Raw genomic sequence first — 22447 nt, 5'->3', positions numbered from 1 at the left:
CTGTTATATGTGAAATTTTTAAAATCTTAATTGCAGACCCCCTGATCTACAGCTGCATAGTTACAATGTCATGGGATATAAATTAATTTCATTGAAGCTGTTATTGATGGTATAGATGAGGTAATATCATACAAGTCACTTTGTCTCTGAAAATTTTTTGGTAAGATTAAAGGCAACAATATTTGAATGTTGTGGTTTAACACCTGCCTTCCATTTTGATTCTATTTGTAAGAATACATTCAAAAGATGTTTCTAATTGTATGCTCTCTGTGAGGTTAGTAGGATTCTTAGGATGGGGGATAAGCTTTATTTCAACAATTTAACAATTCTCAGTATCAAGAAAGGGTTGTTTTATGGACAGAAATGTTAACACATGGTTATTATTGATACTAAACAATTTTCCTGACAACTTTCAGTGCGAATACTGAAAGGGCCATTCCTTGGCAAAACAAGCTCAGATGTGTTTCATCTTCGTTAAAGAGTATGCATAGAATTGCTTGCATGAGGTATACCTGGGCCTGAATTTGTTTTCCAACGTCCTTTATCCTAGAAAGCGTACTTCTACTTAACACAATCCTTTATCATAATTTTTTTGCAGCTGAGACATCATTCTCTGTTTACATAAAAACATTACTTTTGAATTTTACATTGGTTAAAGGATAGAACAACCACACTACTGCATTGTGTCCGATGATTTTGGTCATTTTCTCGCACAAAAGATTGCTCTGGTTCATGGTTACAGTCGTTTCTTTCTGTCCATCCCTTGTTTCAGCATTATTCTGTTTTATTTTAATATCTATCTCGATGACCTATCCAATATTTTAATCTTAGAATTTATGGACTTACTCAAATCAAGTTAACTTCAATTCCACATTCCATTAACCACTCATACCTATGGTCACCCTTCTGACTCTGTTATCTAAAAATGGCAACACTTGGAAGTTTCAAACGCCCATGCCTTACTTTTCCACTGCAACCTCTGAGCTTTCTGCTTCCTCTATTTTTGCCCCGTCCATCTGACATTCACCCAGCCAGGGCGGCATTTTGATTTTCTCTCTTAATCTTCCTGTACTATTAAAGAGTTCCTGAAGCCTCTATTACAATATATACACTAATAGTTTCCACAGCCATACAGACACTCAAGCTCTTGTTCCTTAAGTTCCACAATTCTTACAACATGACACTGGATTCCAAATAGCTCCCCAGAACAATGTCAAATTCAACTTTGACTAAATAGCTTCAATCCTTTGTTCTCAATTTATATTGCCTACTTTTAGAAGCTGATACTTTTACTGATATTGTTGTCCAAGTCAGGACACCAATACATACTTGGGAAACCCTTCTCACTGTCAAAACTCAAGGTGTCATCAATTCTTTCTACACTAAAAAAGTTTTTTTTAAAAAATTGAATTTTCCTTTATGTCTACTAGAACCTCATCATTTCTCCAGTAAATTGTTAGTTTCACCCAAGATCATTATTCCCACCCAACGGATCACACATAATATAGTCAATCACTTTTGAGTCATAAAATAAATACAAAAGGAAAAATTTACTTTACCATATCAGGAGTAGACAAGGCCGTTTGATGGCACAGACTTCTAAATCCAGCCTCCAGCCACTGTAGGCGCGTCCCAATTCTGAGTCCTGGCTAGAGTTAATGTCTTGGCCCACCTGAAGCTTGTTAGTATTATGCCAAGTCAAAACAGCTGAGCAGGAGAAATACCTACTACTTACACTGGGATTTTTCTCAGCTGTTATGGTAGCTTTGTTACTTTGATCGATTATCACTAAGCTAACACACAGACACAAAAGTCTTAGTATGAAATTAGAACCTTCCTGACGTGGCTTCTATTCGCATGTGTGGCATTTCACATGCTGTGGTTTCTGCCTCTAGGTAGAGATCTGGTCTGCACACACTGTCAGTTGCCTGAAGTTTCCCAAGGGCTCGCTGAGTCTTTACACTTGCGTGTCTTTCCTACAAATGTTTTAGCTTCCTCAAGTAGTCTAATGCTCAAGCACTTAGTTCTGTCTACAGCCTCTTAGCAAGCTTCATTATATTTCCATAAAATTCTTCTTCCTTGGTTCCAGATAGATCCGACTAAGTCAAGAAGACAATTATTATATCACCTTTCAATTCACTTGTACCTGTTCCTTCTCCCATTGCTCAGAGACTAGTTGACAGCAGGTGTTTCTTTCCATGCACCACATGCAGGATCGGGCAGAGACTCACAGTCAACATATAACTTCAAAACACAGAAAAGGGCCGACAGAGTAACGGATGGGCGGTGGGTGAAGGACGGAGAACAGTATCTCTGCCAAAACAAACTGACATGTACATTCAACTTTTTCACTTATTTTAGGAGTTCACTCATTTAATTTGGACTTTGATTCGAAAAATGTTGAGGACTTCATCTTAGACATTGTGTCAAGTTTTAGATTTACTCACATGCAGGAGGCATTATTCTCTCCTTTAAAAATCTCATCAACATTCCAGTTGGAACTAAAGACCTTAAGTAACACATAGTTAAATTCTGTGTCAATCTTGTCCCTTTCCCTTTTGTTGGAGAACATACTAGGGTTTATAATTTGAAAACAAAGATATACCAATTCCTTTTATTACCAAAGCTTTCAAAAAGGTATTCTAAAGCTTTTTTTTCCCCATGTTTGTTTCTATGTGCTTGAGCATTTCATCTTTATATTTTCCTTTCTATCATTCTCAGTTAGCCAATAACCCTTTTTTCTCTCATTGAGATTCTCACATGGTCAAATTAGGTAACTCAACACTTTGGCAATGCTTGGCACTGTTAATCATCTGTGCCACAAGGCTCAGGCCTCTTGATTGATGCCATTGTTCCTGGACTTGATGACTAGACTATGAGCCTGGACACAGGTTTCCATAGCAGGGGCTCCAGTCCTCCTCCTCTGTATCCCTGAGATGGAACATGGAGAAAATCTGTGTAATGACAGGTTACAAAAGCTCAGTTTATTCAGCTGTTGCTGTGGAAAGGCATTCTTACTTGCTGACTGCAACTAAGTGAAACCACAAAGAGGAAGCCAGAAGGAAAGCCATAAAAAGTAGACAGAATGGGACACATCATTTGTATCTGTTCCAATCTTTCACTCTCCCTTTACTGTCCCTCTTGGAAAACACTAATGTAGAGACAGGTAATAATCAAAGAATGTGGCCAGCAGAGTCCCAGCCTCAGTGTTCAACCAGCTGAGGGCCATTACTGCACCAGTTCGAAACTTAATTCTCACACTTATTTTAATGTGCTCCCAATGACTGCAATTATCAATACAGTGACTGACTCAGATTTCATGCTCCACTCCTTACTCTATCTCACAAATTCTGCCTCCATATGGTGAGTTATTGCATATGTGCTCGATTATATATTGCCTTATACATTTACCTATATATCCCCTCAAAATCATCTCATCAGAAAATCTAGCCACAAAAAGTTCTTGGTATTGTAAAGGTTGCCATATTTTTAACGAATCAACCAGACCCAATTCACCTCTTACTCTACTCACGTAACACACCCAATTTGACACCAGTCTCTTTTAAATCTATCCTTCACCTTTATTTCAACAAGTACCTTATTATTCTTCTTCAATCAACCAGAAAACCCCACAAAAGCACACAAGCATGATGGGCGCAGAGTATAAAAAGTGATAGAAGTCGTAATGAAATTATCAAACAAGAATGTGTTAAAAAGAAAATCACTTTAAAAATTATTATATTTGTATAAAGCAGACTGAAGGCAAAACTAAAGAATAAGGAAGAAGGGCCTGGTGTGGTAGCCTAGCAGGTAACTACCTTGCCTGCACCATGATCCCATATGGGCACCGATTTTAATCCCAGTGACCCTACCTCCATCCAGCTCCCTTCTTGTGGCCTGGGAACACAGTAGAGGACAGCACACAGCCTAGGGATCCTACATTCATGTGGGAGACCAGGAAGAGCTCCTGGCTCCTGGCTTCGGATCAGTGCAGCTCAGGCTATCGCAGCTGTGTGGGGAGCAAATCAACAGATAGGAGATCTCTTTCTCTCTCTCTTCCTTTCTGTATATCTGACTTGGCAGTAAAAATTAAAAAAAAATCTAAAAAGAATAAGAAAGAAAAAAGTTAATATGAAAATGCAAATCAAATTAGTATATTATGCAGAAAAGCAGGAATTACATTAATTTCAAAATAGTGCAGATTATTGTAGTTGCATAAAAATTAGAGTTGAATTGATAACTTAGTAGTCATGAGCCCATAATATTCTGAATAATACAACTTAAAATATATATAAAGAAAATATCAGAAAAACAATGCAGGAGATCCAACATTCCACTAATTGTTTATGAAATTCAATATACAATTCATAACCAACAAAGGATCAGGCAGACAAATACACACACGTTTTCGGTATGTAAAACTTAAAATTTGCTGCATCGAACCAGTATTTTATTGATTTATTACTATGAGTTACTTCGGAAGCAAAAGTTGTGATCCTATTTGATGTGCCCTTGCAAATTAAACAACTACTATCAAAATGAAACAAAACCACTATAATCTGCTCTCCATCTGGTGGAAGCAAAAGTTCCATAAATAACTATTTATTTATTTTACTATTTTATTACTTATTATCCCTTCCCCTTCAAGAATGTGTCTAGGTAACTGAATCCCTCAAATATAGCAGTAAAAATATTAAAATAAGAGCACTCTATACCAAAATGGACAAAACTATTTTGAGGTGATTTATCATTTTTAAATTTTGCTTTTAATTGTTCAATGAGAATGAGCTGATGTGGAAAATTCTAGTGATTAAATGGAAATATTATTTTTTTAAAAAGGAAAAATAATAAGAAAAGAAACTAGAATCAATAAATTAGAAAGCCAAAATAATTAATATTTGTAACTGAAACAACATTGGGAACATGACGGTAAACATCTACCATGCAGAAGTTTAGCAAGATCAGTCAAGTAAAAATACAGAGCAAAGCACCGAAAGGCTATCAACTGAAACACTGCCAAAGTGGTTCAGATGAAAAAACGCCCTCTCCTACAACCTGATGAATAATACATTTGTAAATCTTGCTAAAATGATTTTTCTAAAACAAACTAGCCTTCCAATATTGATTCAAGTTGAAATCAGAAGTATTAATCATAATAAAAGCAATGCATAAATTGCATACATTGTTAAAAGGTTTTCTTAAAAATAATCCAAGGTCAAGAAGTAAAGGTTGGAGACAATTCACCATCACACTTACAGAATTCTTCACAGAGTTTTTATCTACTTATAAACTACTTTTTTCAAAAATGTAAGTATCTATATAAACAGATAAAATGTCTTTCTCCAAAGCAATGGTGGAAAAAGAGTGACAGAAAGTTTTCTTATAAAATCAGGGGATTCCCATAATCAGAATTTATCAGGCTGTAAACAAACAAACAGAAAAACCACGGCATGTAGCATCCACATGGACCACTATAACATCAGTGTTCTGAATCCTCCCCACTCTCCCACAGGTAATCTATATGAACAGAACACACGCAGCCGGGAGTTTCAGGTCTCTTTGTCCAGCATTTGTGGCAGGCTACTTTATTAGCTTGATAATAGAATAAAACCTTAGCCATTTTGATAGGGTCCTGGCAGTTTATCCAGCCTGTAAGAAACTCAAAGATCCATTACTATTCAACATAGAAAACAGTAAAAAATAAAAAACTTCATATTTCATTTTAAAGGCTATACTAAATTTCTAATAACACTATTTTTAACTAAATACAAAAGTACTTTGTACAGAAACACAACATAACAGAACAGAACTATTGGGCAATAGATATTTCAAATTAAATGACGAAATTTCTGTCCAATGAAGTGTTGAACTTCCAATAAACTCAGATTAATCAAAGTATATCTTGAAACATCTCTTGCCATCCATTATTTTAACTGTTCAAAAACATATACATCTTACATTTCTGTTAAAGAAATTGGGGAAGATATTTCAAAAGTGGAAACCCCAATGGAAAAATTAATACTACAAACAAAAATAATATCTAGAGGGTGTTCACAGAGCATTATCACAGCTATACAAAAAAATGCTACTGTATAAAAATTCAAATGAATCACAGCCAAATATTTTAATTAATACCACTAAGCATCCTGATTGCTGGGCAATGGTGGGGTAGGGTGGGAAGGAGCTGAAAATGGTGGGTCACCACAAAACTGAATACAACCTATTCAAGTTTCATGCAGGCAGTGCTTAAACCAAGGATTAGCAATAACTGGGACACATCAGCAGGGAGTGACATGATGGCAGAGAGATGCGAAAAGAAGAATTACTCTTCCCTGTTTAATGGATCATGCTCTATTAAATTTTTATTTGAGAATCACCCACACCCCTGTTCCCTTCTTCCTCTGTAGTCTAGTGTTACTCTCTCCTGATTACTAAGTACTTGTAATCATTGCAACACTCTGTTCCTTGATACATAATTAGTACTTGTGCCACAAGTTCTCAAATTAGAGCACTCATTCCTCAAAGAGCCATGGATTACAAAACACTTCCAAGAAGCCACTTGATGAGCATAATTCATGTCATTACATGATGCTTGATCCTGTCAGAAGCGCTTTTTTTAAAAAAGAAATAATTATATAAACCATGTGCCTAATTTTGAGCAATCTCATGTCATATTAAAATGGTTTTTGGTCATTAAGGCAAATTAGTCTTGCCTGGAAAATTCAATGGTCACTTCCTCTAAATGTTTCCATGTATCCCACTGCTGAGACCACAGAATATGCAAGACGTTTTTTACTCATAGCAATCATTAATGTTTCAGAGTGAAAGATAAAGGTGTAATTTGCTGTTGGTAATCTGAATGCTGTCACTCTACTTTTGCCTGCAAAAAATTTCACATCTTCAATCTTCCTACTGGTTTACTTTACAAATCAATGCAGAGTTGGTAGAATCAATGTTGAATGATTTGAGCATTTTAATATTCACAAAATAACTGTGACAACGAAGAAAGGATGAATGACCAATAGGAGAATCAATTAAAAATTATGATAGTTAAAACTATCTCAGAAATTAAATTTGTTTCTGCGTTTTATCATTTCAGTACCTGACTGTCCAGTGAGGCATGAGTCACTGCTAAGAATTCTGTACCATGATTTTCCGTGTGGAAGGGTCAAAACAAAACAAAACAAAACAAAACAAATAAACAAACGTAAAAGCCAAATCTGTGTCCAGGACAGCGAGGGGAAGTTCTATTTCCTGAGAATGGGAAGGATGAAGCAAAACGAAAACCATTCAGCCCTACAAGGTATTGGAAGCATGTGTCTGTTAGAGCTTTAAGTTGATCTTCCAACGTAGTTCATTTTATTCCTTCACATCATAAAACATGACAAAGAAAATAAGAATTCATCAAGAACACATGAAGACATCAGCACAGACAACACACTGGGCCTTCTGTAGGACCACTCAGCAACAGATCAAAACACTGTAATCTTCTGTTTTTTGTAGGCATTACTAAAAGCAAAAAGGAATACCAGTAGCTAGCGCTGAAGTCCTATGGTGAATACACAATACTGAGAGTATCATCTTAAACAATTAAATTGGAGAATCTCAGGCAGATGCCACCAAGTTCCATGGAATTATCTGCTGAAGAGATACTGAATTTAACTTAGGACCATGTGGCAGCCGGGCCGACACTTGTGCATGGTTTTTCTTAAACTACCTGATTTCTAATTTTATGGTGCCTTTTCTTACACCTGCGTTAATTCTAGTGTGGCATTTAAATTTTCTTAAACAATTCCTACAGATGATCCATAATTTTGATCAATTCTTCTGCCTGGACAAGGCACCTCAGATTATTAATACCATTTATTTAAAAATAAAGAAATATTAAATACTTTAAAGTCTGAGTTAGAGAGAGAATTTCCATCCACGGGGTCGCTCCCCCAAATGACTGTAACGACAAGCATTGGGCCAGACTCACCCAGTTCTCCCACATGGGTGGCAGAGGCCCACAAAACCTGAACCATCTCTATCACTTTCGTGGACTATTATCAGGTAGCTGGGTTGTAAGTGGAGCAGTCAGCACTCGAACTGGTACCCATATGTGGTATCAGCATTACAGGTGCTGGCCTTACCCATATCCCAGAATGCTGTCCTACATCATACTTACAACACTTTTGTAAAACTTGTTTTCTTTCTAAGAACATTTTATATTATATGCACATTTATAGCATTACTGAATCTAGTCTTCCAGCAGGGATGAGGAGTTTGCTATGAGGAATTGTGTTTTCCACCAATGTTTAACATCCAGGAGCTGAATAAAATAGGTCAGTAGTATCATTAATAAAGAATACCCACGTTTTAAAACAAACATATTCAAATGACATGATTCTGGTTAAAAAAAAAATACAAATGTATGACCAACAGGTATCAGTAAAACTTCATAGAAATGGTGCTTAGATATTTCACAGAATCTTCAAGCTCAGGACACCGGTAATAATCTAACCATTTTCTTTAGTGGGAAGAGTAAGAGACAGACAAATGGTGGCTCAACTTCCACATACATGAAAAGTATGCAGTAAACCACCATGAGGCTTGGGCTGGTGCAGACTGAAAAATATTTCTGAAATCCCCATGCTTCCAACTACCATAAAACACATAGAGAAAAAAATTGTAGAAAAGCTTCCACTCGGTGGTTTATTCATCAAATACTCAACACAGATTCATTGAGTGATTCACACATGCCAAACATAGAAAAGCATGCAATAAAAATTGCAGGATCTCATGGAGAATGTATTGTTATACCAGCAGAAAGCTAGACAACAACAACGAGCAAATGAATGAACAAAGCAACCTCAAAAAGAGACTTGTATCCTGGAAAAAGAAGAGAGACAATCACTCTTCCAGGGAAGTCACACTAGCAAACAAGAAGGCAGGATGTAATTTTGATGCAGAGAAATACAAATCTCAGACTTTAGAGTCTGTTTCTGCAGGACGTTTTATTCCTCTCTCTCCTGCTGGCCAGATTTTGCCATTTCACTAATTATCATTGTTCCACAAAGTGTTGCAATGCCAGTCAATAAGTGACTATTGGGATCCCACTGTGTTCTCAGCACCAGTATGATTGGAAAATGTGACTGAATCCAAGTAACAAATTCTACTGCTGTGATAAAATATGAGGTGGGGAAGCAAGCTTAAGTCAGTCAAGAACGTAAATCTTCTGGTTCTGAAAGGGGTGTTTGAATCTGGGTTTTCCCAGTGCACGCGTCTCTCCCTGATCCAGTCAGCATCACAGTTCCTCCGAGGAAGCAAACGCTTACACCACTAGATGGCACCAATTATTCTCATATTTTTTAGATCTAAAGAAAAAGATTTTTATATGCAATGGCCAGTCCAATGGAAAAACATTACCTGGTACAGTTATTAATAAAACTGTAAAATTTCGTTGACAGTTTTTTTTACAAGATCACAGTAACAGCCCTGAAGATGGTGTGTTCATTCACACCCAGATGCTTGTTCCTTCAGTGTACATTTGTTCTAATCACTTTTGCTTAATTTATAAACGTTATGCTTGAATATATAAAAATGAAAAGTAACTGAAATATGTACATAATCAAATATATATATATATCAGGATCTAAATAGCTGCTAACCTATTATGATAGTTCATGCACATTAACAGCTTTGCAGGTAATATTTTAATCAGGTATAGGACCATCTTTGTCAGGAAATCTTTCCTTTAATATTTCTAAACATACAAAAAAAATACCCTGGCATTCACCAATTGCAATTAAATCAACCAAAGATATGATAAGATGTAAAGTAAGGTAAAAACAACTCAACGATGTGCATGTCACTATTCAACATAAAATATAATATGGATAGCATTCTAAAATGTATTTAAAATTCAGGCCTAAGTCACATGCCGTATTGTGTGAGTTCCCTGTTTCATACAGCCGAACTGACAATGTCCTTGAAATATCATGCAACATTTTCCTAAAGGAAAAAGGCATACAATGTTCTCATTTATCAAAAAAATTGCTGGTTAACATGCAAACTATGCTTACGCAGTAAAAGTATTTAACAATTCTTACAGCTCCCATTAAAACACATAAATATGGTGTGAGGATAATCATGTTAGACTTCAAAATAAATACAATAATAAGATACGCATAAACAGAAAATATATTGAAAAGTTCAATATGCTGTATAAACAATTACTCAGAAGCAAAAATGAAATCACTTGTGCATTATACTAAGAAATTGTCTCTCTAAATATAAACATTCTTATCACATCAGCATGAAAAGCTCATGTCTCAGAATAACTTTCGGTTTGGACCACATAATGCAACAAGCTGAGACAACAGCCTCCCCACCATAGGTCCATGTGACACCTGGTCCCACTGCATTCAATTCAGCTTCCTGAAAATGAAGCTGAAAAGTTAACATGATCGGAGTCTTGGGTCCCTGCCACCCAAATGGGAGGTGTGGATGAAACTCAGAGCTGTTAGCTTCCTCCTGATCCACTGCAGCCATTTGGAGAGAGAAAAGTAGATGGAAGATCTCTTTCTGTCTGCCTAACCCCTTTTCTCTGTCTTTTAAATAGTCTTTCTTAACAAAAAAAGAAAAAATGCTGCTTAATTTGACTATCACTGTAATCTGCTTATTTTTAAAAAGTCAAAAATAATACTTACTTTCATATCTCCCAGGGTATTTTGCCTCATGGCAAAAAGCTTTCTAAATCTCTGCTCTTCCTCATAGAGTCTCTCCTCACAGTTCGCTTTCGCCTCCATGAATTGATCAAACACTGCTTGTGCATGCTCCCTTTTAAATTGTGCAGTTAAAAATACATCCCTATGAAGAAAGAATTCCACATGCTATTGATCAACTCAGATTAGCTAAAATGCATTTATTAGAGACATTTAAAGAAATGCAATATTATTCTATGGCCATATCACGCTGGACACACTCTATCTCGTCTGATCTGGGAAGCTAAGCAGGGGCAGGCCTGGTTAGTACTTGGATGGGAGAAACGCAATATTATAGAACCTTAAGAGCTGAAGGACCTGAGAAAAAAATTACCTATTTCATTCCGAAGTTCAACTTCCATAGCGTTGCATCTAAATGAAACAAATAAAAGTAGATGCTCTTAGTTGCCTATCCAACATACCCCGGTTCTGCGGGCATGTTAGGAGACCTCTTGCTTCAGGCATCGTTTTAATTTGAGAAAGAGTTTTTGATTAGAATTAAGACATTATGCACATAGCCAGGAAGTGAGCACCTGTATTAAATAGCCCAACAAAACAGAAAGCAGGTAATCGTAACATTTCCTGTAGAGGAAAAGTTCATGTGAACTAACCTGAACACAAGTCATGTTTCAAAAATCGCTGATAACAGCTATAGCGGCGGACAAAGGGGGATCTACTGGGTTGAACTGCTGAATAAGCCAGCTCTGCAGGATGCCATACCTGTGGACTTCTAATTAGATGAGATGTTTTCCTGTTTAAGCTGATGAATGTTTGGCAGTATATGTGTTCATTTTCTCATACAAATAAACTACAGCCTGACACAGAAGGACAGTAACAGGATGAGCTCAGTCATTATGGGAGGAATAACAGTATCAGATAACACATTAGGAAACAGTTAAAACATTACTGACAATAAACACTCTTAAGGAATAATTAGCAGAGTGGAGCAGCAACCAAAATACAATATAGAACTATGCACAGGATAGTTTTATGCTAACTCCATTACATGTTATCTCTGCTGATACAGAAAAGTAAACTATTTGCAAGTTATGAAGGCAGCAATGCGAATTTCTTGGAAGGGCTAAAATGTTAAATTGTTCTTAGTAACATATCATTTAAGAAAACAAAAACATTCCATGAAATAACAATTATTAGTTATTTACAGTTGAGCAACTTAGACACAGGGTGTTATTTACTTGTACAGACTCAAATATTTAGTCCACAAAAGAGCCAGAATTCAAATCCAGTCTGTTTCTCTCCATTTCATGTTACAGCTTAGCACCAAGAGCTCACATTTTTTTTCTCCCCATCATGCCTGTTATCTGCATATTTGAACTAAGAGCCTCTCCTATCAGAAATGAAGTCCTTTTCCTCTATCTTTTCCCTTGCCTTTTTCCCCACCCCATTACCCATACTAGCATCATACTAAACTCTTAAGTAAGATCTTAATCAAAGTATCCAATAATATTGACATTATGGAACACAGGGAACCAATGAAATCCACATAGGAAGGATCCAATATGATCAGAAGCATAAAAAGCTCACAGTTTCTGCCCCAAACCATCATTGCAACTTCACCTCATGTTCTCTGCTCTGGATACTAAACATTTTGGTATGGGATCATGCTAAATAAAAAATGTTATGAGTTCTACAAATACACATATATTACATACACTGATGTGTAGGTATCTATGCATAAAAATTGAATTTTTTCCTCAGAGTGATTAAAAAGCAAATTTGGAAGTCTTATGTATTACGTTTGCATCCTGCCACATCCTAGTTAATAAGCAATTATAAAAACTGAGAGCCAAGAGTAGCGCTGACTGCCATGATTCTGATATCGTATTTTAATAGTCCCTACATGAACCCTACTCCACTGCTGGTGGGGCTGCAGGCTGATACAGCCTCTATGGAAATCAGTATGGAGAACATTCAAACAACTCAAAATCAACATACCGTATGATCCAGCAATAGCACTCCTAAGAATATATCCAGAACACTTGTTTTATGACAAACCAACATGCACTCCTATGTTCATAGCAGCACAATCAGTAATTGCAAAAACATGGAAGCAGCCAAAATGCCCATCAGCAGAGGATTGGATAAGAAAGCTATGGTTCATCTATTCCATGGAATACTACTCAGCTATTAAAAAAAACAAAATGCAGTTCTTTGTGGCCAAATGGGCCAAACTGGAAACCATAATGCTAAGGGAAATGAACCAATCCCAAAAGGTTAAATACCACATGTTTGCCTTAATTTAAGATGATATGATGTTATGTATAACATGTTATGTTATGTATGTTATACGTTGTGTATAAACAAAAATTGAAATGTCAATGAGGTGGTCACAGAAGGTGGTTAAGAACTCGCATTTACTTTTAACATATTGGTTACTCATTACTATGTCAATTAATTCCATAATGATGTAAATTTTTGCTGATGGTACGTTGGAGCTTTTAATTGACTGGGATGATACTCTGCTGGTTCTGTCTTCAGACCAGAGAGGGTATACCTAAGAAGCCGTTGAACTTGACTGGACAATAAGATGCTGGACTCTATGTTTGGTATATGCTTGCAATGGGGGAATCTCAACTGAACTTGAACTGTGGTTATGCAACAAGGTGGAGGAATCCACCATGGTGGGAGGCTTTGGGGAGGGGTGGGGAGAACCCAAGTACCTATGAAACTGTGTCACATAATACAATGTAATTAATCAATTAAAAATAATAAATAATTAAAAAAGTAAAAAAAAATAGTCCCTACATGTGCAAGTTGTAACTCTCTAAAACGATATTCAACAAATTGGAGTTATGTTTTCCCACTTGCCATTTCTTTGTGCCTGGGAGGGCCTGGCCCTAGGCCCAGTATGTGTTCAAAATAAAGAATTAATAATTGCTCAACATGCAAGTAGATTATTCATAACACAGCTTACTGACAGTAGTCTTCCTCTGCGGTTGTAGATTAAAAGTCAATATGCAGAGTCTAAAGCGCACGCCCTTTGGAAGACGATGGAAGGAGGCTGGCACTAGTCGTGCCACTAACTAGCTGTGTGATCTCATGACAATCATTTAATGTTCCTAAGTTTCTGTTTCCTCCATATTTGTTTAGATATTATATTATACAAATAATCTCAAGATGTTCATGTAAAGAGAATTAAAAACTAAGAACCTTTTCGGTACAAAACTATTGAAGCCCATGTATATATATTTCACTGCTTATAAAAAAGGGACATTTTGAAAAAATAGGTGACAAAAAGCTTTTTGTAACAAACTCAAGACTTTTTATGACTAAATAAGTTTATATTTTAATCCATTTTCCACAAATGTTGATGTCTCCTAGTATTTAAATCAAACTAACATTCCTAAATGTTATCAGTGTACATTCCTCCTCCAAGTACAAATTTCAATGTTTCACAAAACATAAAATAATTACCAGGATAAATAAACAGTATACAATCTCCAGAGTCTTGGAATATCCCATGAAACCTAAACCGTGTTCGTTCTCCAAGCTAACCCTTCTCAGGTATTCCCTGCTTTACGAATCAATGGTATTAATCCTCCCAATGATAGTGAGAATGAATAAACTACAAGGGCTAAATAGAAAAACTATCTCTAAACTCCCTCTTCAAAACTGTAACCAAAATATTTGAAATATCATTCGGTGAAAACCCATCAAATATTACATATTAAACATACAAATAAATAGAAAACCAATAGAGAATACTGTCAATATTATAAACAATAATACTTAATATATGGAAAAACAGCCCATTATTCCAACAGCAGTAAATTCAAAGTAGCCATGAAGAATAAAAGGAATTTATTTATAACTACACATATATGAGTTAAAATTATTGAATATCACAAGCTTATTAAATAATAGAAACTAAAGCTTAAAGAATAGATTTTATTTTCAATTAAAACTATACTAAATACAGAATTTTGAACAATTATGAGAACTTACCTTAAATTATCCAGTGTCTTTTCAAATCTCTTCTTTTCCTTTTCTTTTATTTCTAATTCGTGACTCAGTTCATCTATCTTTGTATGAAAAATAATGGTTTTACTTTTTGCTTTCTCCAATTCTTTAAAGACTGTTGAACGTTTACTCTGAAAGAAAAAGTCAAGTGTGACTAATTTGCATTTTCATATCCTTTCATTTTAGAGACACAATTATTTTTATATAAATTGAAAGGAAGCACTAACTGCCTATCAATATATATAATGATTTAGGTTTATATTCTCCACTACCTATAGTAGAAAACTTTTAAAGATGGGTTTAAACTATCCCCTTACTCTCTGTCCTCTCTCTCTCTCTCCCTCTCCCTCTCTCTTTTTCCACTACGCAAACTTTCCCAATCCCATCTACATACAACACACACCAGCAGATAGCACACATCACAAGTATGTTACATCAAGATGCAATTACATGGTTAATGTTTTTCCAGTGTCTATCATATATATTGGCAGATGGCCCACTATATATATTCATTCTTCTTTCAGGAAAAAAAAGAGTAGTATTTACTCCAAATGCAATTTCCCAAAGCAGAACAATGTAATTCCGAGTTGAAGACTGATTTCACATTTATTTTTACATGTTTCTTTCGTGACTGTTGGTGTTCATATTGACTAACTTCCTGATTGAATGAGGTATGAAACACTGATTCCCACATATGCAATTACTCCTAATCGCTGGAACTCCTGCAATAGAATCTACAGATCTCAGTTGTTTTCTTTGCTGATTTTCCTCTACTCACCCCTCCCGTGTGCTTCCTAATCTTTTTTCATGGATTTCAGGAATCACTAATCTTTTTCATAAAATAATTGACATCTGTCTAAGATGTTAAATATTGGGTTCTATATATGTGTTTCCGCATTTCCCCTGCTTTCTTTTGTCTCTGGAAATTCTACTGTTAATGAGTAGGTATTTCTTATACTGGATTGGAGAAATAGTTAATTGGGGCCCCTTGATGGGTCTACTGGAATGCTATCTTTCTTTAAAGACAAACAAACAAAAAAAGAAAACAAAGTCAACCTAAAGAGAGTGGAAGGGAGTTAGTATGAATTAAATACACAGAAATCAAAGGGCACAGGAAATTCCAGGTACTGTTGTCTATCATAAAACTTGCATTTCAAGTTATAATTCATTTCTTGGTCTTAAATAATGATGGGAAACTGCGATTTTTCGGAAGCATTGATGTTAATAATTACTTTGAACAAACCTCCATCAGAATGCTGATGGTGGCACCATAGGATACTCCAATCAAGGGATGAAAGAGGCATAGAATTTCTTGCAGACAACAACGAAAAGCAAACATTGTATATGAGCACCTTTAACACCTATCATCAGTGAGGCTCCGTACATCAGTGGGCAGCCTGTCCCCTCACTTGACACCTACAGTCTTAAGATTTCCCCATTGAATAGAGTGTGGGTCGGGCCAGGTTTGGTAGCGACAAAAACCAGTGCACAATATGGAATGACAGGGTGAGATTGCCTGTACTGGATTTGAATGCAGCACCCAACCAACACGCGTGAGAACCAGGAAGGGAGAGGGCAGAGCCAGCGAGGGGATTGAGGGGCTGGTCCCCTCGCCAGACAGCTACTCCCACTGGATGGCATGGGCTGGGATGGGGACAGACCAGACTGGGCAGGGCTGCAACACCTGAGTGCCGCTTGTGCACTAGATCAGGGAAAAGCCAGGCTGGGCTGATTATTCCTGCTGGTACAAGCATAAATTAGAGTGGGTGAAGGTTGTTTGGGCTTAGCCGCAGACAGCTGGCAGAAGCTGGCACTGGGGGCTAATTCTGTCAAGTCAAACCACAGAATCACCCAAAGAGTGCATAAACCGGGACTGAGAGAGACCTGGGAAGGAAGTGCTGGGTTCCCCATCTTGGGTCACTACTCCCGCAGGAGGGCATGGAAACTAGGATGGGGGCTGGGGTGGCTAGACGGAGAGGCACTCAGCAACATTCTTGAGGGCTGGATAGTTGAGTTGGTTGGAGGGAACTAAGTTTCAATGCCCATTGACAGGTACTGGAGCCATATGGGAAGCGGGACAGACTGGACTAGTCTGCTATGTATACTGGCAGGCCAGGGTGGGGGGCGGGCCTGGTGGGGGTTATTGTGGGTCGCCCCGACTAGGCTGCAGCCCCCACTGGTTGATGAAAGAATCAAGTGCGTGCTGGGCAGAACCAGGCTGGACTGCAACACCCGTTGGTTCCAGTGCAATTCGGGACTGAGAGCAGAACCAACTCAGCAATTGCAACCACCAGCTGATCGTGGCGATGGACTGTACCGGGCCCTGTGTTTGCTAGAACATACAAGAATCTGGTCTGGGAATACCTCAAAGTTTCTTTGGAGATCTCCCCAATCAAACTGCTGGACTCAGAACCCTAGCCAAGAAAAGACAGAGGACAGAATAAATCATTCAACCACCTCAGCTATATGTTGGCAGTGAAATACTGGGCAAATGAAGACTCTATGATGGACTGTGACAATCAGTGGATTCTTCAATGACCTCATAGAGCTGGGAGTGGTGAGACTGGCAGCAATCCATAACTGGAGAACTATTAAAACCACCTGAGCAAGTATCTCAGAGCATGCTTCACATCCGGGACTTTGGGCGGGTGGGAAACTGGGTGGGGCTTCTTCCTCAATATCCCCCTTTACCTCAGATACTTGAAGGAAACAATATGGACATAAAAGTCTTACCCACTTCGCTATAGCCTCTGAACCGTAATTAACTATGTAAGGATTGTCAACAATAAATAAATATATATATATATAAATAAATTAAAAAGATTTCCCCATTGTGGGCTCAGTCTAGAGAGAGAAAAAGCATTCATAGATGCCTTGAGACTATAAGGAGTAGAGATCTGCTTATGTAAATGGAGACAAAACACTTGGAGACCACAGCCTTTCCTCTTTCCCCTTTCTCTCTTGTTTCTTTTATGTTCTTTCTGCTTTTCCATTCTTCCCTCTGTCCCCCCCCTTTTTCTCCCTATCTTCTTACCTCCCAGACTCCCTCCTCTCCTTCACTTCCTTCTTTCCTTCCTTCCTTCCCTCCTTCTTTTCTTTTCTTTGAGCTATTGGAAAGAAATGTGATTTCTTTTTCAATATTCATTGATTTGAAAAAGACAGAGGCTGGGCCCAGTGCCGTGGCCTAGCGGCTAAAGTCCTCACCTTGAACGCATCGGGATCCCATATGGGCACCGGTTCTAGTCCCGGCAGCTCCACTTCCCATCCAGCTCCCTGCTTGTGGCCTGGGAAGGCAGTTGAGGACAGCCCAAAGGCTTGGGACCATGCACCCATGTGGGAGACCTGGAAGAAGCTCCTGGCTCCTGGCTGCGGATCGGCGCAGCACCGGCCGTTGCACTCACTTGGGAGTGAATCATTGGAAGGAAGATCTTCCTTTCTGTCTCTCCTCTTCTCTGTATATCTGACTTTGTAATGAAAATAAAATAAATCTTTAAAAAAAAAAAGAAAAAGAGGGAGAGAGAGAGAAAGAAATACCTTTTGTCTAATGGTTCATTTCCTAATGTCTGCAATAGGCTGAGGGTGGGCAAGACCTAAAACAAGAGCCCAGTACTCTGCGGGGGTCTCCCACATAGTTCCAGGGACTTAAGTACATCACCTGCTTCCTCTAGGATGCATAGTATCAGAAACCTAGACAAAAAGTGGAGCCAGGACTGGGACTCAGGGACTAGAATACAAGATGATGGAGTGATTTAACCCCCTCTCTGTACTGATACGCATCCCTTTAAGTCTTTCAATTAATGGTGGCAACGGCAACTAGGAGTAGGTGACATGCAAACAGTGCATTTGTAATGTGACTATTCTTTGACGCTAATTTTTTCTCTAGCCCAGGTGACAGATTTAAGCAATATGGAGGCCTTCTCAGAAATATTTCATTTCCAGACCTGAGACTCCAAAATATGAACTATGGCTAATTAATATTTTACCACACATTTTCCATTATCTCTTCATTCAAAAACTTCAATATACATCATTTTGAAATACTGAACAAATTATGTTCAGATGTGAAAATGTCTACTTTATACTTTAAATTTTTATGAGCCAATAAAATATAATATTATCTTTAGTAAATTCAGATTCCATACCTAACACTTAAACTTGGTTAAACATATTGGTTGCCTTGGCCCAGGATTGAAATATTGATGCAAAATCAAAGATAAAAAGATCTGTCTTTGAGCTTAAATTCTAAGAACACAGAATGGTGCGCATAGCATTGTGTGTACACTAACATTCATAATTAGTATTCCATAAATTTTAGTTAACGTTGTTTGATAACGCAACAGGTCACAAGTTTCCTCAGAATGGGCTTCGGTAGTATAGCACAGAATGTATTTCTTGACTGGGCCACTCTGAGCCACTTGCACTTCCACAACCAACAGCATTCTCTGGTGATTTCTTTCTTTTACCAATTCAAGATCAGTTTCCCAAATGTTACATGTGAATGTTAAAAATCAAGTTAAACTCACACAGCAACAACAATACCACTGATAGTGAAAATGCATCACTTAGCATTTCCAACAGTAATTATTCTTTTAGGTTTGCCATGTATATTATCTCTATTTTCTATAACTTTAAGGCAAGGCAAGTCCTCAATCTCCATTTCATTCCTTAGCGATTTTCTTCCTTCCCAGACATCACCTCCTCCTTGCTTTTTGATTTTCTAGGTTCCGTGAGTTTCTTCCTCCACAACCCTCTCATACCTCACTACTCTGCCACTGCAACTATGCTTAGGATGTAGTCATGGCTGTCCCACTCCCTGCTTGCATCTCAACCAGATGGAGTACTTCCTGAGAAAGCCACGTTCTGAGTTTAATTTGTCATCTGCAACATTTTCCAACATCTCACACATTGTAAATGTTCATTAGAAACCACAAAGTATTCAAAGGGAAGATCAAATTGACATTTACCTCACTTCCAGCTCCTAGCATCTTCTACCACCCTCTTAGTACTTTCTACACGCGCAAACATGCACACACACACACACACACACACACACTGGTTTTCATTGGAATTGTTTTATATTAGATATTCTACCTCTGGACATTTTTACTTCTTATAAATGAAACTAATATTCAGATACACAATCAATGTTGGTCTCTTATTCCAATATTAAACACAAGTTCTCTCTTCGGTGACTTGTGTCACAAGCAATTAATAATACTGTTATGAGGAATAATAAAAATACATTTAGTGTCTCATTATCAAATATGTTATTTATTGGGAAATAGTGGCAGGCACACTATGTTCAGATTATGAAATGTTTTTATATATACTCTCAAATTTTATTTATGATTCAGTAAAATATATTATCCTTAATGAGTATCTTTATAATATATTTAATAATAAAAATGAGTCAAAGTAAGGATGTTTTTATTGTACTACTAGAAAGCTTAGTGCTGTTTTAGAATTCTTAGAAGCTATGCACCCTTGTCAAATACTCAGGCTAAGTGCCTTTTTATCTACTAATGAATTGAATTATAGCAGAAGTTTCTTATGAAGAATCAGTTTCACATTTTAAAGAAAACTGGTTTATGTATTATGTTTTATTACATTATAAAATTGGCTCACATAGTATAAAGATCTTGTCATTTAGTTCAAAAGTGGTATCAGCTGTACAATTTTTTTGTGCCATGGCTTTCAACAATGCTTTTATATTTATTCTTTAATTATAAAATGAGTTTGGAAATAGTTGATGGTTTCATGTGCTGTTTAACTAGTTCTTGTATGGAGATTGGTAAAACATTTTCATTTGTTCTTATTCCTAGCAGCACTTGAACAAATTAAATTTCCTCTATTATCACTGTTCTATTCTTATGAGATTTATTCTCCTTTGCCAGTTTTCATCATTTGTATTTTATAAATAAATCATACATTTCAGTTTTATTTTAAAACAACAAAAGACGCTCAGCAAAATGAAGAGGTGACTGACAGAATGGAAGACAGTATCAGCAAACTATATATATAACAAAGGATTGACATCTAGAATATCTAAAAACTCGAGAAATTTAGTAATAGCAAAATGAACAATCCTGTTAAGAAATGGGAGAAGGCAATGTTCAAATTATAAAATGCAAGAGACCGACAGACACATGGGAATACGCGCAGGGTCACTAGCAATCAGGAAAATGCAAATCAAATCCTTGAGATTTTTCCTGATATCAGTGAGAATGACTACCACACAAAAATTTTAAAATAACAAATTCTGTTTAGGATGTGGGGAATAAAAGTATTCTAATACAGTGTCAGTGGGAATGTAAACTAGTACAAAAATATGGAAGACAGTATGAAGATTACTCAGATATTTGAAAACAGATCTCCCACATGACTCAGCCATCCCTCTCCTAGGAATATACGTAAAGGAAATGAAATCAGCATTTGGAAGAGTTGTCTGGAATCCCATGTTTGTAGCAGCTCAATGCATGATAGCTAAGCTATGGAATCAACCCAGTTGTCTGTCATCTGATGACTAGATTAAAGAATATGCAGTTTACATATACACAATGGAACACTACTCAGCTCTCTGGAGCAGAATCCCAGGTTCATCACTACGGAGTTATCTGAATCCATGAATAAGACACTAGATTTCTCCACCACAGAATGGAGATAAGAGCAAATTCTTCACAGGTTTCTCAGGAAGAAGAAATGAGTCACTTTATCCAAGAGCTTAGGACAAGGCCTGGGACACAGAAAACATTTATCAAATATTTATTATTGTTGCTGTTATCTTCCCAGGTAAATTATTGTATTTATTTTGTGGTCTAGTATAGGGCAAACTATTTAAAAATTATGTGATGACCCATATGCAGTCCACCAGCAAATCCTGTGGAGATTATCTTGAAAATATCCCCAGAGTATAGCAAGATAATGTGGCACCCTCCCACTATGTCCTCATATTCAATAATTTTTAAATGATATCATCAATATTAGATATAAAGATTTTCATGGAAGAAACATTTTTACTTTATAAAAATCCCTGAAGCTCTTTTAGGCATAGCCATTTGTTTTTGGTGTCTACTTCCCAACCCGTGGGTAAAATTAAGAGAGTAGAGATGAACAATGATTTTAGTCTGCAGGTTATTTCCATCTTCGGTCTAGTACACTTCATGTCCTAACCTAACAGGGATAGGAGGGCAGTCAGTGAGTGCTACAATGTACTAGTTACGGGAAAATGTTTAGTATTTGAGTGATGCTTTGGGGACTCAATATAACACTGTAATTAATGCTATACCAAGTTGATAATTGAAAATCTGAGATTCAGAGGTTTAATAACTAGCTCAATATGATGCAGCTACAAAATGATGAAAACAGGTTGGAGACTAGATACCTCTGACACTTCCTTTTTTCTCTGTAGCTGGCAAATGAACTTTGGTCACCACTCTTGGAAGAATTCACATGAGATTTCAGCATATGTACTAGGAAAAGGCACATGGGACCTTTTAATAAGGATCAAAGGAGACCCTTGCTACGCCAGAAATTAATTAATTCAACCTTGGATTGTATAAATGGGATAGCAACTACTTCATTGATTGCTGTGACAAGTCAATGAAATAATGTGATCCATGTATCTGCATTTGTCAGCACATTAAAATTAGCATCAATAAATGACATTAAGAAATGGGAGAAGGCAATGTTCAAATTATAAAATGCAAGGGACCGACAGACAC

General features: G+C 37.0%; 1 protein-coding gene across 1 annotated transcript in view; it reads right to left on the bottom strand.

Moving 5' to 3' along the window:
* Positions 1–22447, bottom strand: part of CCDC178 (coiled-coil domain containing 178) — a 421150-nt gene that overhangs the window by 223894 nt on the left and 174809 nt on the right. The window contains exons 18-19 of the mRNA XM_058676893.1: positions 14712–14857; positions 10692–10851 (exon numbers count right to left, since the gene is read on the bottom strand). Of these exons, the coding sequence (XP_058532876.1) occupies positions 10692–10851; positions 14712–14857 (306 nt within the window). The remainder of the gene's footprint in view (positions 1–10691; positions 10852–14711; positions 14858–22447) is intronic.

The sequence above is a fragment of the Ochotona princeps genome, chromosome 18 (genome assembly GCF_030435755.1).
Source record: "Ochotona princeps isolate mOchPri1 chromosome 18, mOchPri1.hap1, whole genome shotgun sequence".
NCBI lineage: Eukaryota > Metazoa > Chordata > Mammalia > Lagomorpha > Ochotonidae > Ochotona > Ochotona princeps.
This window is presented reverse-complemented; position numbering and strand designations above follow the sequence as displayed.